The sequence below is a fragment of the Canis lupus genome, chromosome 4 (assembly GCF_003254725.2).
Source record: "Canis lupus dingo isolate Sandy chromosome 4, ASM325472v2, whole genome shotgun sequence".
Classification (NCBI taxonomy): domain Eukaryota; kingdom Metazoa; phylum Chordata; class Mammalia; order Carnivora; family Canidae; genus Canis; species Canis lupus.
Window position 1 is genome coordinate 72,834,936 of NC_064246.1, and position 17,987 is coordinate 72,852,922.

Below are 17,987 nucleotides of genomic sequence, written 5' to 3' on the forward strand. Positions count from 1 at the left end.
CGTCGGGCTCCCAGTGCATGGAGCCTGCTTCTCCCTCTGCCTGTGTCTCTGCCTCTCTCTCTCTCTGTGTGTGTGTGTGTGTGTGACTATCATAAATAAATAAAAATTAAAAAAAATAAAAATAAATCTGCACATTCTACTTTTCTGCTCATTCAGTTTCTCTCCTATCTTAAAAGAAATGAAAAGAAAAAAACCAGACAAATGAGAAATAGAAAATGAAAACTTTTCCCTATCACTGTTCCCTTCTAGTTACTGCCTTCTCTCTTGACCTTCAATTCAGTCTTCTAGTCCTAGTTTTACATGAAACTGCTCTTGTTAAGGTCATCATTGTCTGTTGGTTTTCTTTCTTTCTGCTTAGCCCAACCTGCTGCATTTCCTTCACAAGTTCTATTTCTGTGGCCCATTTTCATAAATGTTGATGTGTCCTGGGGTCCCATTTTTGGTCATCTTGCTACCTGACCTTCCCTATATGGCTCTGATTATTGCCATAGCCACAATGTATTCCAAATGTTTCTTTCTACCTACTATAGCTTTGTCTTTGTTTGCTTAAGAGATGGGGTGGTGGGAGAGGCAGGGGGAGAGAGACTGAGAATCTTAAGAAGGCTCCATTCCAAAAAAAAAAAAAAAGAAGAAGAAGGCTCCACTCCCAGCATCCCAGCATGGATCCTGTCACAGGGCTCGCTCTCACAACCCAAAGGTCATGACTTGAGCCAAAATCAAGAATCGGAGTCTTAACAGACTGAGCCACCCAGCACCCCAAAGCTTTGTCTTTCTGCTGTGCTCCAAACACATTATTCACTACGTACTGAGCATTTTAGATATTCTGCAGGCAACTAAGCTCTAAAACTGAAGCTAGTGAACATGGCAAGAGAAAAATCAGAGCAGAGTAGAGTAGTGCCCCTGTAGATTCATGTTCATTAAACTTATGTGAGCCCCCAGTATTGCCAGACTTTCCTCCTTTGTGTCTCTAGTCTGCTCACTCTTCATCCACGGTAAGTCTTTCTAATGACTCCAAATCTCAAACTCTACTGTTCCCTTTGTGGCTCTTTCTCTCTCTTTTATGTCCTAGAATCAATCCCTTCTCCCCTTGCAGAGGACTTCACTTTCTACTTCACAGTGAAAATACAAGTCATCAGATGGCAGCTCTTTCAGCTTCTCACCAGCACACCTACCAACCCATCCTTTTCCCTTCCTCTCAAAGAATGAGTCACTCTCAAAGTTGACTTCAGAGTGAAATCTCTCTTCCTGAAATATGGACCCATCCCCTTCAGCTCTTGTTACCTATACTTGCAGCTGCCAGTTTCAACAAAGCATACACAATTCTCTCATCTTTTTGAAAAAAAGAAAGAAAAAAAACAAAAAATCTCTCACATACAACCGTTTCCAACTTCCTGGCTTCTAACCTCATTGATGAGTACATCATAGCTTAATTTTTGGAGGGAGGCTTGTTTATTGAATTATAAATTGGTATAGAAAAATGACAAATTGTGTTTAGTTTGACTTTTTTCAAAGTGAATACACCCGGATAATTAGCACTCAGTTGATAATATAGAACATTGATAATGTGTATGCTACATCTAGAAGCTTCCCTCATACACCTCTGCCACTCCACCCCCATCAAAAGTAGCCATGATTCTGACATCTATAGATTAGTTTTACCATTTTTAAGCTTTATAAACATGGAGTTATGTGGTATGTATTTTTCTGCATCCCTTTTTTGGCTCACAAATTTGGAAGATTCATCTATGTTGTATTGCGTGTATCAGTGTTCTTTTCTTTTTCATTTCTGGAAAATCTTCCGTGATATCAATATGCCACAGTATATCCTACCTAGCCAGACTTCTCAAATGAATTGTCTGCATGTACTATCTTCATTTACTCATTGCTCACTCTATCCTCAACTTATCAAAGCCTTGTTTTTTGTTTTTTTTTTGCCCCACATCACTCATACACACAGGTTCTGCATTAACTTGACTTCTTGGCAACATTTGATTATTGTTTTCTCTCCACTTTGAAACACTTCCTTCTCCTGTTTTCTCCTCCATTTGCTCCATGGTTTTCTTCCATACCTCTCTGCTATTTTTTCTCTGTCTCCTTTGCTGGCTCTTCCTCCTCCTGTGTCTCTCCCTCTCCTTTAAAATAGTATCTTTCACAGGCTCAACCTCAGCTCTTTCCTTTTCCTTCTACATATTTACCTTTCTAAATCTCATCTGCTCATGTCATGTCAGTACCACAGATGTGGTGAGGACTCCTCTGAATCTGTGTTTCTACTCCTTTCTACTGAATTCTGAAGCTGGATGGCCGACTACCTCCTGTGCAGCTCGTTTGAGATGTGTCCTAAGTACTTCACCTCAGTGTAGTCATAGCCAGGCTTCCCTCCTGCTTCTTACCATATCGCCACCCCTTACCTTCTCCTATATAGTCCCAATTTTGTTACCTTTCAGTCCATTCTTCCTGCTAAAGCCTTATCAGTCTTTAAAAGACTTAAATTTGATCATGGCTCCCTTAAAGAAAAAGGTTCCTCATTGTCTAAATGCAGTCCAAAGTCTTCATAAAGACTCTAAAGGTCTTTTTTTCTTAGATTCATCTTAAGTCACTCATACTGTCGTACTCTCTGCTGGTCATTGTGGCCCCCTTTTCTCCCAGAGATGTGCTTTGCTTTCTCCAAAATTTAATATTACAAAATACTCAGTCATGTATTAGAGTTTGTTCAGTATTAATAATTACTCAAATCATATTTATTTGTGAAAAGAACTACACATTACAATTGAGATTCACATAATTCTAGTGTTTGAGATGAGAAGACATATCAATTGTTTCTTTAATCATATTTTTTTTCCAAATGTCCAGGATTCTGTTACCTTTTATGCAGTCATATGCAAGATCAGGAGGGTTTTCCATTACCGGAAAGATCAAAACTGCACTGATTGAGAATGCAATTTATTACGGCACCTATTTGCTGATTTTTGGAGCATTTTTAATTTATGTAGCTGTAAACCCACATTTGCACTTAGAATGGTAAGAAAACTTGTCTTCTTAACATTGTTTCTATATATATTTGCAGTTTTTAAAATTTATTTTTAAGTCATACATGCAGATAAATAGACATTTCATTGAGGAACATGTCAAGTTATGTGTATAGGTTCCCCAGAAAGAAATCCCAGTAATCCCTCTTACTAAGAAGGAAAAAATGGAATAATATATTTAAATGTAGCTATTAGACAAAGGACTAATGCTTTGTTTAATAGCTATGTGTTAGAAGTGTTAACTCTTATGATTTTTTAAAAGTTTTTATTTAAATTCCAGTTAGTTAACATACAGTGTAATATTAGTTTTGGGTGTATAGTTTTGTAATGACAAAATAATTAGTTTTCCTTTTCATTGGAATTTGTGAATGTTTTTTCTTTTGTTCTGACTATCATTTGAAGGCATATTTCTCTTTGATGATAGGTTCAGACATTATAATAACAAATGTGCGTTATACTTGTGATCTATATATGTGAAGAGATAGATCTCAGAAATTTAGTAATGGAGCAGTAATGAATCTCACTATCGCATTCCTGTAGGTATGCCTCAATGTAAGTTAAAATATTTTTTAGGCTTTAAAATTTTTTCAGGCTTCTCTTGGTTAATTAATACTAAGAAAGCACCTAATGAAAAAATTGTCTTTTCTTTGGACAAAATATGTATATTTTTTGCCAGGAATTATCCTAGACTCTAATTTTAACTATTATAGAAGCAGTGTTTCCTGTGTTAAACTCTATTTCTGCAGTCACACTCTAACTTCCTCTTAGAACGTGCAGACTATCTGCTGTCACTAAAAAAGTAACTGAGGCTTGGAAGATAATTTTTTTCATATAGAATCCTAGCCATCACTTAGGGCCATTTTCTAAAAAACGATTTAACACTAGTTAGCTTTATTTTATATTTTTCGTGGAAAAATAACTGTCACAGCTGTCTGCTTATGTTTCCTCCTCCTCAGGAACCAGCTTCAGACAATCGGGATAGCTGCAGCAAATACGTGGGGCCTGTTCCTTCTTGTGCTGCTGTTGGGGTACGGTTTGGTAGAAATTCCTCGGTCATACTGGAATGGAGCAAAAAGAGGTTATCTGCTTATGAAAACGTATTTTAAGGCAGCCAAACTGATGACAGAGAAAGCAGATGCAGAAGAGACTTTAGAAGATGTCATGGAGGTGAGCATATTTAAACCTCACATTACAGCCAGTCACGGTTGGTTTGTTGCTGCTGTTGTTCTTAGCACACTGATGGGCTTTACACTGAAAATTTGGTGATGTGTGATCCTTCAGAATGGTCCATCCATTAGCATGACTTCTTATTGGCAGTTCAGCTTCACAAGATGTCCTCTCTACCTTCCAACCAACAAAGATTAAACGAGAATATATTCAACAGTGCAGGGTTATGCTTGTTATTTTGGGATAACTTTGAATAGCACCCCTCTCCCAGGTTAGTTGATCAATTATATGGTTATGCTGACATGCATTCCTTGGTCCTCTAGACACTTAAATATTCAGCACCCATTTTTTTTAAGTGAATGAATAAATGAACAGAAGAATATGTGTTGTCACTGAAAAATCTGGTGTGGCTTTTTTACATTTTTCCCTACAAAATGTAAGAATGGTAGAAGACAATTCAAAATGTAAGAGTAAGTCTACAAATAGTATTCTGTTACATTTCCTCAGGCTTCTGATGGCTACTACTACATTTTTCAAAATAAATAATTTATGTGTAACTAATTTTATGTTTATATCTGGTTTATTTGGAAATTTATATTTGAAAATTTGAGTTCTTGAGGAAAAATATGAAAATTTATATTTGATAATAATATTTATTTATTTATTTAAAAGATTTTATTTATTCATTCATGAGAGACACAGAGAGAGAGAGAGGCAAAGACACAGGTAGAGGGAGAAGCAGGCTCCCCTCAGGGAGCCCGATGTGGGACTTGATCCTGAACTCCAGGATCACACCCTGAGCCGAAAGCAGAGCTCAACTGCTGAGCCATCCAGGCGTCCCGATGAAAACATATTTAAAAGATAATTTAAATTTGATAGTGTTTCCCTTAAAAGTTGATACTAGATTCAGTTTTTCCAGGTTTGAGGAATATGACTTATATCAGTTATTCAGTATTCCTTCAAGAAATGTAAATCCCATTAATTACAGCAAGACCTCGATTTGACTAGGAGGAATCATCAATGTCTGAAGAAAGATGGATTTTGTTGTTGTTATTTGTTAAGTAAGAACCTTCTACTAAGGAACAGGGTGTCAGAAATTAGGACTGGCACTGGTGCTTTCTTTGTTATTTTAACACATATGTAAGGGATTTAAAAATTTTTAGAAAAGTGTACAAAATATTAATTTGATACATTTATATATTTATTTTGAGAAACCCTTCTTTCCCTAATGGATGATTTGAAAATAGCAGCAGGTCCACGTACATAGCAGAACTCCCACCCTTTCACCCCCCATCAAACAATGCATGATTTGTCACATGTGAGTTTCTTTGCCCATTTGTTTCAAGGGAACTTGGGGTCTTTTATGTTTTTCTGAACATCTACAAATTTGTAAGCTTGAGAAAATGTTTTCATCATTTAATAAATACTTGTCTTCTTGATGAGTTAAGTGCCATGCAGAACTGGCCATTAGGATACTAACTGTCTAGAGTGGAAAATTATACAGTCTGTGGCCAATGTGATGTGAAGGATACAAAGGCACAGTGGTAGTAAAGAGAGGCTTCACTTCTGAATAGTGATCAGAAAAGGAAGTGAAGTGTGATCTGGGCCTTGAAGGATGGATAGAATTTTCATAGCTGACAGCATCCTGGTCAGATACCAGGTTTTAAAACCAAATTAATTGACCATAAGGTTGATGTGGAAAAGACAAAGCTTGTAAGATTTAGAAGACAGGTTGTAGCCAAAATAGCAGGCCCATGAATGTCAGACTGAAAAGTCCAGACTATCTTTTGAAAGCAGTAGGGAATCATTTTAACACCCTGCAGTGGGAAGAGACCTGATCCTCTATGTTTTTTAGGATGATCTGTCTGATGGAGGTGTGCAAAATAAGGCATGGAACAAGAATATGAATACTTTGAGCAAAAATGTTCAAAATAGACTGGTTTTGAATACATTTTTAACATAACAAAAGTCAATCACCTTTTTTTTTTGGTAATTATTAATTATATTATTCACTTATCCATAAAATCTCCCAAATACAGTTTTGTAAAAACCAGCTTAGTGTTTTTATGTTTTTCTCTGTGATGAATATATTCATCTGTGTGTCTGTTATTTTTCTTTGGAGCATTAATAAACTTATAAGCCGTGTCAAACCATTCAAAAGGTATTTGCTAGAGGCATAAGAGATCATCTCTACCATTTGTCATTTTTTGAGGTGGAGAATTTGGGGGAGGGAGAAACAGCCACTATTTAAAATTGCCCATTAGCCTGACTTCATAGATGCTGTTTGCCCTGCCTAGTGATGAGGCACAGTGATGTCAGTGCTCTAAGTTACGTTATATTATTTTATTTATTTTTTAAAGATTTTATTTATTTATTCATGAGAGACACACACACACAGAGAGGCAGAGACACAGGTAGAGGGAGAAGCAGGCTCCATGCAGGGACCCTGACGTGGGACTCGATCCCGGGTCTCCAGGATCACACCCTGGGCTGAAGGTGGCGCTAAACCACTGAGCCACCAGGGCTGCCCTAAGTTACATTATTTTATTGTATTGTATTGTATTGTATTGTATTGTATTGTATTGTATTGTATTTATTTTATTTTTTAATAATAAATTTATTTTTTATTGATTTTCAATTTGCCAACATACAGAATAACACCCAGTGCTCATCCTGTCAAGTGCCCCCCTCAGTGCCCGTCACCCATTCACCCCCACCCTCTGCCCTCCTCCCCTTCCACCACCCCTAGTTCATTTCCCAGAGTCAGGAGTCTAAGTTACATTATTTTAGATGAAGAAAATAAGCAATATTTCAAATACTTTCTACACTTCATGGAAGTTACGAACTTTTAAAGGAATCTTAAATTTATAACAGATATAGTAAATATCATTAGTTAACTGTTTCAGTACTTATTTTTGTATAATATGGCTCAAAAATTTTAAAGGAAAAATACAGTATTTTCATGCATAATTTATAAGCAGACTGTATGGTTCATATTCAAAGTTGTACTAACAAGTCAACAAAATTTGAAGGCAATTTAGTAATACAATGCAATGATGATTCGAGAGTCTTTTAAAAACCCAAGTCTTAATCCTGTCACACTCCTGCAGTTAGGCCTCACTCAACTGACCTCAGATGAACTGTTACCAAGGCCTTCTGGAGGGCTTTGGTTTTCTTCAGCCGGATCAAGTGCTGCTCAGGCGCTTACTCTCCTTTTCTTCCCATGGTCACATTACTTCTTTCAGTTCCTTGAAACTCTTCATGCACTTCTGCTTGGAGGCCTTCATACAGGCTGCCCCTCTGTTTGGAATAGTCTTGCCCCTTCCTTTGGTTGGCTGACCTACCTCCTACTCATTCTTTTTATCTCAGCTTAAGTAATAAGTTTATCAGAAAGCCTCCCACACTGGATTACATAGTATTTTCCATACCATTTCTTTTTGAATAATGTGTTTTCTTCCTTAAGCTAAACTCCTGACAGGAGCAATGTCTACTGGTACAGAGTATAAGGTCTACATAGTTTAAATTTTGATAGTTATTGCTAAATTACCTTCCAAAGAAGTTATATAATTTTGCCAGAAAACTTCTTATTTTTAAAATTTGTAATTGTTTTTAGTGAGCTTGATGATCTTACCAGACATTTCACAATAGTTTCTTATGTGTCTTCCCAATCTTTGCTTGATTTGTAAGCACTCTCTATATAATAAGGGAAGTGATTTTTTTTGTCATATAAGACATAAATATCTTTTCATAATTTTGTCTATATGACAGATGGTCCTAGGGCCATTCTCTACTCTACAATCAGAATGTGCTTTTTAATACTCTGGTCAGTTTCTCTGCCTCCCAGCCCTTGAACATGTCGTTTGTTTTGCCAAGAACAGTGGTTCCAACTCTTTTTTTTTTATTCCATTAGTATTATAGAATATTGTTGTTTTTTGCGAACTACAGGTTGTAAAGATTCCCCCGCAACCCCTTTATACCTTTCAAAATCCCTAACTTGTTTATTACCTCACCATCAGCCCATAATCTTTTTTTTTTAAAGATTTTATTTATTTATGTGAGAAACCCATAGAGAGAGGCAGAGACATAGGCAGAGGGAGAAGCAGCTTCTCATAGGGAGCCCAATGTGGGATTCGATCCCAGGACCGTAGGGATCACACCCTGAGCCAAAGGCAGATGCTCAACCACTGAGCCACGTAGGCATCCCATCAGCCCGTCATCTTTAAAGACCTGTAATGTCATGTCTTCCTACCACATTCTCCAGTATGGACTACGGTGACTTTCCACCTAGCACAGTGCTGGCATTAGTGTGCTCTTAATAAACAAATGTGGAATGAGTCAGTAGTTGTGACTGCTGTAGAGGACTCTCTCATTGGAAAGGGGCAGGTGCTTTGTGATGTTTGTTTCCTGTTGCTTCCTCTGATTTCTTCACCGTATTTTAGATGATGAGATAATTGAGCTTCCTGAGCCAGGTGGAGGAGTGCAACATCGCAAAGTTTGTCTGATCCTTCATGGCTTTTTTATAATGCCTGCTCATCATTGTGTACAAGTCAGCAAATGATAAGGGAATAAATCTTAGAAAGTAGTAAAAAAACATGAGGATATAGGTATTGCTATCCTATAATTCTGTATTTTTACTTAACATTCTCAATAACTTAATCAGTGAATGGAGCTTCATGTGTACGCTGAATAATTTGGGTTGAAATTAAACTTGTGAGAACATATATGGTACCTAGAACAGTTTCATTTGAAGCATATGATGTATAGAAATGGAAATATTTTTATTCCTCTTACTCTTTTTTATAGGAGGTTCGTAAAGTGAATGACAGCATCAAGTATAACCACCCATTGAGAAAATGTGTTGACACGATTCTTAAAAAGGTGATTAATTATAATCCTCATCTTTTTTCTTTTGACATACAAATTTGTAGAATATAATATTATAATAGAAGTATCAGAAAAGTATGAGAACAGCCTATGACTCAGGTCTTCTCATATCCTTTCCATTTTCAATGAAATATTAACCATAAACTGGTAGTAATCTGCACATAGAATTTGTTCAGTAGTTATTACGAGTTTAACATTTAATTATTGGCAATATTTTTCATTGAAATCTGGATGTAGAAGTTACGTTAATATGTATACTGATTGCTATGATGCAGCAATAGAGATGGACCGTCACAGTTTCTAAGTGTCATTGAATGTGGTCATTATAATAAACTAGGGCCTCAGTAATCTCTTTCACTTGCTCCCTGCATGTCAGTTTACAATATATGAAGTACATCGTAAAATGAATGGCCCTATGAGATACTTAAGACAGATATTTAACAAGAAGCCATACAATTAAGGTTTTACTGCATTGGGATTGAATTGGGGTATTTGTATACTTCCAAAATGATTATTCCAAAAATGAGCTGTTCAGTCATTGTCTTTGCAACCATAGAACCACTGAACTATTTCTTTTCCTCTATTTTAAATCTGTTATGCTGATTATTAGCTAGTGTTCCCTTTGACTAAGATGATGGTCATGAGAATCAATTCTCTAATCATTTCTCTTACAATGCTACCTTTTGAGACCTATTCAGAGAGGTTAAGTAACTTGCCCAAGTTCAGGTAAGTAATGAATAACTAACAAGACAGATGACCCCAAATCATGTGTTTTTCTGTTCCATGCCTTTTAAAAATCCAACATCTTGGATTTATTATGATTCTTCTTCATTTTTACCTAGGAAAATAATAGTTTCATCATGTGCCTACATAACCTAATCCTCTCAGATACTTATTGCTTCATGTAGGTAACTCCCTTACCCTACCACAGCTAGTATATCTGATAATAAAGATTAATATTAATAGGAGAAGGAAGACACTCAATATATCTAAAACATTTTCAAGAAAATGTCAGGAACTAAAAATCCAACCATCTAGAGATGCCAATGAAAGAAGATGATGTTTTTGAGAATACTAGACATGCCCAAGAATAGAAGATTTTGTAATAAAAATAAAATTTTTAAGTTTTTTGAAAATGAGACTTTAAAAAATCTGCTTGTCCCTTTTAGTGCCCTACAGAATATCAGGAAAAAATGGGTAGGAACATGGATGATTATGAAGATTTTGATGAAAAGCATAATACCTACCCAAGTGAAAAGAGTCTGGTAAAACTACATAAACAGGTAACTTTATTAATAATAGCTTTTTTTACTTACTGATAATTTTAGTTAGATTTATAATTACTGTCCACATAAAGGGAATTTTGAGTGAATATGTATTTGAAACTTTCTTTGATCCTGTGCATTTTTCTTTTTGAATTGTTTTAACTATGTGTTTCTTAACAGGGTTACTGTTGGTATTTGGGGAAGGAGAATTATTCACTGAACCTAATTGTTACATGTGTTGTTGAATACTAACATCCTTGGCTCAACCCAGCAAGTGCCACGGACATTTCCCCATTGTTATGAGAACCAAAATATGCTGTCTGGCAGGAAGATGAAACACTGCTGGATCAGAACACTGAAAGACATATTCCCCTGTTCTCTTTTTTAGGTGATTTATTCAGTTCAGAGGCACCGTCGAACTCAAGTACAATGGCAGATTCTTCTGGAGCAAGCATTTTATCTAGAAGATGTAGCAAAAAATGAAACTAGTGCTACTCATCAGTTTGTTCATACCTTTCAGTCACCAGAGCCAGAAAACAAATTTATCCAATATTTTTATAATCCTACAGTTGGTACGTAATTTGACATAATTTCAAAATTTAATGATAATTTTTCTAAGTGCAGAGTTGAATCATATTTGTATTATTTGATATATACCATGTGGTACTATATATTTGATAAACCTCCCCTCTAAAAATATTTTACTGGTTATATAACAGATTATCAGTTTCTACTGTTACTTTACAGTTAACCAAAATTCTATCCAAAAATATATGCAATGCATCAAGCATATTATGTATTCATAATACATACTCTAAAAAATTAGAATTTTAAGCAATTTTATATCATAAGCTTGGGTCTCTTCTTCAGTCTTGACATACTACTAAAATATTTCCCTAACAAGTCTTTGATTATTTATATCTATTGGTCTATTTACAAGACCTACACTGAGTATTTGTAATTATTTCATTCTCTCTTTTTTTTAAAGATTTTATTTTTTTATTCATGAGAGACACAGAGAGAGGGAGGCAAGGACACAGGCAGAGAGAGAAGCAGGCTTCATGCAGGGAGCCCAAAGTGTGGGACTTGATCCTGGGACTCCAGGATCACACCCTGGACTGAAGGCAGGCACTCAACTGCTGAGGCACCTATTTCATTCTCTTTAATGATTGTTTGTCACACTCTCTTCAAACGTTATCAGATTTAGTATGAAGAACTTAATGAAAATATGCCAAAGTGTCATAGTATTAACACTTCCATTTACCTTATTTTTCTAAATAAACCTTATGTTCTCTTTCTCATATTTGGTCTTGAGTATGAAGACAATGCCCATAATGTATCTTGGAAAACTCCTTCAGCAAAGATCTTTTCTAATTAAATAAAAGAAATACTTATTTTCATTCATTTGACAAGTATTTGAGAACATATATGTTATCCATCGTTGGGTGCTTGGGTACTTACTTATCAGTAAGTGTAAAGATGAAAATTCCTCTTTGTGGAGTGAGAAAAATAAACAATGTATACATAGAGGTGTGAAGAAAGTGCTGAGTAGGTAGCTGGCTGTAGAAATGGGAATTCAGGGGAGAAGTCTGGTCTACAAGTAAAAATCAGGCATCATCAGTGTATCATATCAGTGAGCTATGGGTCAGAATAAAATCAACAAAGAAGTAAATGATAAAAGCGAGAGAAAGTCAGAGGACCAAATCGAGGCATTCCAGAATGTAAACATTGGGTTGATGAGGAGGAACCAGGAAAAAGGCTAAAAGAGAAGTGGCCAGTGAAGTAGGAAGAAAAGCAGGATGGTGAGGTGTTTTGAGGAAAGGGGTATGTAAAGCACCTTTCCAAATGTTGTAGATGCGTCTACAGTCACATGAAGCCTTGGCCATTGGATTTCAGAGAAGTGAGGTGGAGGTTGAGGGGATAAGAAAGCTTAGTTGGAGTTTAAAAGAAATAAGGAGAGCAATTAAGAGGCAGAGAATAGAAAATGTAAAATGTTTTCCTTATAAAAGGGAGTAGAGAAAAGAAGTAGTAGCTGAAGGAGGATGGCAGGGTCAAGATCAATCATAGCATGTAATTTGGGAACAGTGTCTTGGAAGAAATGTAATGAGAGAGGAGCATGGCTCTGCTGATGTTCATGAGAAGGAGCCATGAAATGGGAAATAGTGAACAGCAGAGAATCCCCTTAGATTAGGAAGTAAGGCACAAATGTACCTGAGCAGGTAAGAAGAGGTGGTAGTGGGAACTTGGGGAGGCTCCCTTCTGCCAGCTACTCTGTGAAATGCTAAGAGTAAGTATAGGAGAAGAGATTTGGGAGATTTGAAGAGAGAAGGGAAGGTACAAAATAGTTGCTAAGGAGAAAAGGCCTGGGAGAAGATTGGTGAATTATAATCGGCTAGCCAGGCAGTGCTCAAGGTCCGCCTGAAGCTGGGAAGTAAGAGTTTAAGTGAGACCAGTCAGCAAAGTTGTGTGTCTCCCTTTTGCGGTGTGCAGCTCCATGGGTGCAGGCTCAGAGCAGCTGGAAAGTTGGATCTGACCAGGGTGTGGCTTCAGTTAGCAACTGCAGAGAAGCAAGAGAGGGCAAAGAAAGTGGGATGTTGGAGACTAGTTCTCCTCAAAGACTATAGAATCCGAGCTGGTAAAGAAAGCAATAGGGTACCAGGGCCTTAAGGGCAATACAAAGGTGCTAGAATGAATGGATCATTGATGCAGGTAAGGTCAGTCAGTGGAATTGGAATATTAGATGAAGATATTGCTTGGAAACAGGGACCCAGTAATGAGATTAAAAGGAAGGGTGGGAGTTATTGGCAGTGAGAGGCTTAGGGATGAGGGGTGTGCGTGAGTTGCAAGGGTGGGGTGGAGATGAGACCTCTGGGGGAAAGGAGGGCAAGGAAGTGAAAGACTCCAAAGGGACTAAAAAAAGGATCATCAGGGGATCCCTGGGTGGCACAGCAGTTTGGCGCCTGCCTTTGGCCCAGGGCGCCATCCTGGGGACCCGGGATCGAATCCCACATCGGGCTCCCGGTGCATAGAGCCTGCTTCTCCCTCTGCCTATATCGCTGCCTCTCTCTCTCTCTCTCTCTCTCTCTCTCTCTATCTCTCTATCATAAAAAAAAAAAAAATCATCAGTTTGGACCATGAGCTCACCAGGAATTGTGCTGAGAGTAAGGTTGAAATTTTTAGTGTGTGAGTTCAGAACTCAATACCTCAGTGAATGAAGTGAAAATACAGCCTTTTCAATTTGGGTAGCTTTTTTCTTTTTCTTTGTTTCTTTTTTTTTTACTTTTATTTTTTTTTATACCTAAAGTCAGACTTAACTGGGAATTGTCAGATTAGTACAAATAATTCTTGTATATGCTTCACCCAGATTCTCCACATGGTAATGGTTTACCCGAATTTATCTTTTTTTCCTTAATCTTTTCAGAGTTGAATCCAGATGTGATGCCATTTTCTCCTAAATGCTTCAGTGTAGAATTTCTAAAAATAAGGACATTTTCTTATATAACCAAATACAATGATCAAACCAGGAAATGAACTTTGATATGGAACTGTTATCTATAGACCTTAATCAAATTATCCCAAAATATTCTTTGTTAAAAATCCCAGATTTTTTAGTGAAAGGGAATAAAGGGGAAAGGAGAAAATATGAGTGGGAAATATCAGAAAGGAAGACAGAACATGAAAGACTCCTAACTGGGAAATGAACTAGGGGTGGTGAAAGGGGAGGTGGGTGGGGGGGGGTTGTGACTGCGTGACGGGCCCTGATGGGGGCACTTAATGGGATGAGCACTGGGTGTTATTCTATATGTTGGCAAATTAAACACCAATAAAAAATAAATTTATAAAAAAAAATCCCAGATTTTTAAAATGCAGCACACTCAAGTGTCATGTCGCCTTAGTTTTCTTTTATCTGAAACGATTTCTCAGCTTCTTTTTGTTTTATGACGTTGATATTTTTGGAGACTCTAGGCCAGTTTTTTATTGGGTATCCCTGAGTTTGAGTCTGATATTTCCTCATGTTGGATGCAGGCTTTACATTTTGGGTGGGAATACGGTGGCACTGATACTGTGTTCTCAGTGCTTCATGGCAGGAGGCACATGATGTTACTTTGTCCCATTACTGGTGATTATTTGGCGAGGAGCCAAATCTGCCTGGTTCCTCTGTTGTGAACTTAACTGTTTTCCTCTTTGCAGTTATAGATCTTGTTTGGGGATATTTTGAAGTAATGTAAATACCCACTTACTCCTTTAATGGTTTTCCTAATTTTTTTCTTTTATCTTCCAGAATGGTACTGGGAATGTCTTTTGCGACCATGGTTTTATAGGATACTTGCTGTGGTTTTGTCCATCTTCTCTGTGATTGTTGTGTGGTCCGAATGCACATTTTTTAGCACTACACCTGTCTTATCCCTCTTTGCAGTCTTCATACAGCTGGCTGAAAAAACGTACAATTATATTTATATTGAGGTTGGTTTATTTCATTTCTGTCATAAACATGTGTCAGTTCATAGTATAGTTGTCAACTGTTATTTTTTCTTTATTTATTTTACTAACAATGAAAGCAGTAAAGTTCCCTGCGCTGTTATTATTCAGACTTTCAAAAATGGTCTTCATCCATTTACCTAAACTAAGAATTGTGTTTGAGGGAAGATGACAAGGTGCAAAATAGTACAGAATCCTTTTATGAGAATACTTTGACCCTCTTTATGCCAGTGAAGCTATTTAATTTAGAGTCTTCATATGGAGAATTGCCAAGGGAGTGGGAGAATGGGCGCACTTTAGGAGGTAGATTTGAAACTCATGGACAGGTTGTTGAACTGGTTGAGATGTAGATTTTTTTATAAATTCATTTTCTTAGATGGTTAAGAAAAACTGTTACTGTGTTTAAATTTTAGGATGTCAATAAATGTTAGCCGGAAATAAGGGATACTGCTTAAGAAAAGTATATAAAGTACCCAAGTCGATTAGTCTTAAGCTGGTTTTGCTTCTTTTTCAGATTGCTTGTTTCCTTTCCATCTTCTTTCTGAGCATCTGTGTTTATTCTACTGTGTTCAGGATTCGTGTATTTAACTATTATTACTTGGCTTCACATCACCAAACTGATGCTTACAGCCTTCTTTTCAGTGGCATGTAAGTAGGACTGTGTATAGAGACAAGCGGGTGACTCCATTGCATGCATTCTATGGATTTCTCATTTATTTCTTGTTTACGGATGTTCCACTAGCACCTGTATCTATGTGAGCTCATTGATTAGGTTCAAGCATTAGTTAGATGTTTGCTGACTAAATCCTGCTTGAAGCTTAAGGTTATATTAGGTTTGCTAGGTTAGAGAGAAAAAGAAAGACAGCCTGGATTTACAAATCAGAGATTCAGTAAATAGATTAGTAAATACTAGGATCATTTGAAAATTTGGGGGCTAAGTCAGACCTAGAGAGTTCTGAGATTTGGTGGCATCAAACTGCATTATGAGGGCTTGAGAAAACAAACAGGAATAATCTTTGCTAAGAAATTTAGTAAGTCCAGTTCCCCTTGAGGATATTGCTGTCCTTGCCATTCTGAGACAGATTACACAGATGGTAGACTTGAAAAAAGTGCATATGTAGCACTCCACAAATTGTTAGGATAAAGCAGCAGCAAACACCATCAAAGTAGGCAGTCTGAGGCTGGAGTTGTGCTGTGTGGGTGTTGGTATTTTAGGGAGATGCAATTAATAGGATTTTCAGAATATCTCTCAGGTAAGGACATTTCACATTAAGAATTCAAGGTAAATATACATACTGATGGAAATAATAGTTATATTTCAATATAGTAAAATGTATTTTGCTACTATTTTTTTTTACATATTCTGTTTATAAATGCGTTTTTACAGGTTATTTTGCCGTTTGACTCCTCCGTTGTGTCTTAATTTCTTGGGTTTGACCCATATGGATTCATCCATCTCTCACCAGAATACACAGCCAACTGCTTATACATCTGTAAGTATAGTCAGAAAACAGTTTTTTAAGATTGTCTCTATGAGATGTATTATTGTGGATTTTTTTTTTAAAGATTTTATTTATTCATGAGAGACACAGAAAGAGAGAGGCAGGGACATAGGCAGAGGGAAAAGCAGGCTCCACGCAGGGAGCCTGATGTCGGACTCGATCGCAGAATTCCAGGATCACACCCGAGCCAAAGGCAGATGAGACGTTTAACTTCTGAGCCACCCAGGCGTCCCATACTGTGGAATTTCTTGTAATGCCAGCAAAAAAGTTTTGTAGTGTTATTAGGATCTTTTTTTAATATCAAACTTTCTTTTAAAGGTTGTATATGTAACTACTAATGACTGGATAAAAATTATTTTTTTTCTCTCTTTTATTGTAAAAAAAGTTTTTTGGTGCACATTGCTTGTGCAACTGAGCAATATCAATAGACTTCATCTATAATATTAGCTTTTATATTTATAATCTTTATGTACACAATAAATTTCAATAATATTTATAAAATATTTTCTTTAGATGAAAACCTCAATAAATAAGCAAATTCAGACATAATTTACATATAACATATTAGTTTAAAATATACAGCAGAATGATATGATGTATGTATATATTTTGAAATGACTGCCACAGTATCTTTAGTTAACATCAGACTGTTTTTTTTTTTCTTATGATGAGAACTTAAAAATCAATCCATTTAGAGCTTTATTTCTACTTTTCGAAAACTCCAAATTTGTTAATATGCTGGGTTAAGAGTGAATTTTCTAAAGGTGGAAAGTAATGAAAAATACAGAACTGTACTAATTTAACTTCCTTTTTTTCCTTTGGCTTGTTAGATTATGGGTTCCATGAAAGTTTTATCCTTTATCGCAGATGGATTCTATATATATTATCCTATGTTGGTGGTAATTCTCTGCATTGCTACTTACTTTAGGTAAGAAACTTAACATTGATAATTTTTCCTCCTACTCTTGTCCAATCTGGATATCCTGTCTCAAAGCTGTTTTTAAATATTTACTGGTCAGGTTTTGGTTGTTGTTTGTTTTATTGTGGCTTTCGGGGAACTGTAGGTAGTTTAAAGGATTTGCTTAAGTGATGAGGACAGGTTTTCACTCTGAAGGTATTTTTAAGAAAAGAGAAGTACAGTCATTCTTTTATAAGTATTTAGGCTACAAGTGATAGGATTGATTACAGAATGTTAACTCTAAGTCCTGGCCTTCAACACCTGACAGTTGATTTAGCTTATAAAATAATCCCATGCCCACTTTTTATCCAGTAACATAAATGAGTCTAAGGGCTTTCCCCACAATCATTGCTGGGTTTCTAGATGTCTTAGACCTTAGCCAGCACAAAATATCATGTGAGGAGCGATTGTAATTGGGCAGTACATATAAGGCTGGAAAGGACACAGCCTACCACTTTTTATAGGATTAGAAAATAATTGAATCTTGGCAAGGGTACAGCTCAAAAGGAGGTAAATATGCTTGGCTTCTAACACCCTGTCTTCCCTATTTCCACATGTCAAGAGCCATCATCCTGTACTGTGTCTGCCCTCTTCACCCAACTGCTTAGGTGTTCCGTGACACACCAAAAAGTTAAAGAAAATTTTTACTGGGGTGCCTGGGTGGCTCAGTCATTTAAGTGCCTGCTTTTGGCTCAGGTTGTGATCC

General features: G+C 36.6%; 1 protein-coding gene across 5 annotated transcripts in view; it reads left to right on the forward strand.

The window, feature by feature from the left end:
• LMBRD2 (LMBR1 domain containing 2) overlaps positions 1–17,987 on the forward strand; it is a 43,936-nt gene that overhangs the window by 10,833 nt on the left and 15,116 nt on the right. For all 5 annotated transcript variants that reach the window (XM_025436471.3, XM_025436474.3, XM_025436470.3 and 2 more), the window contains exons 5-13: positions 2,851–3,018; positions 3,983–4,193; positions 8,997–9,071; positions 10,247–10,360; positions 10,731–10,914; positions 14,625–14,806; positions 15,336–15,469; positions 16,209–16,314; positions 17,154–17,251. In XM_025436471.3, the coding sequence (XP_025292256.1) occupies positions 2,851–3,018; positions 3,983–4,193; positions 8,997–9,071; positions 10,247–10,360; positions 10,731–10,914; positions 14,625–14,806; positions 15,336–15,469; positions 16,209–16,314; positions 17,154–17,251 (1,272 nt within the window). The remainder of the gene's footprint in view (positions 1–2,850; positions 3,019–3,982; positions 4,194–8,996; positions 9,072–10,246; positions 10,361–10,730; positions 10,915–14,624; positions 14,807–15,335; positions 15,470–16,208; positions 16,315–17,153; positions 17,252–17,987) is intronic.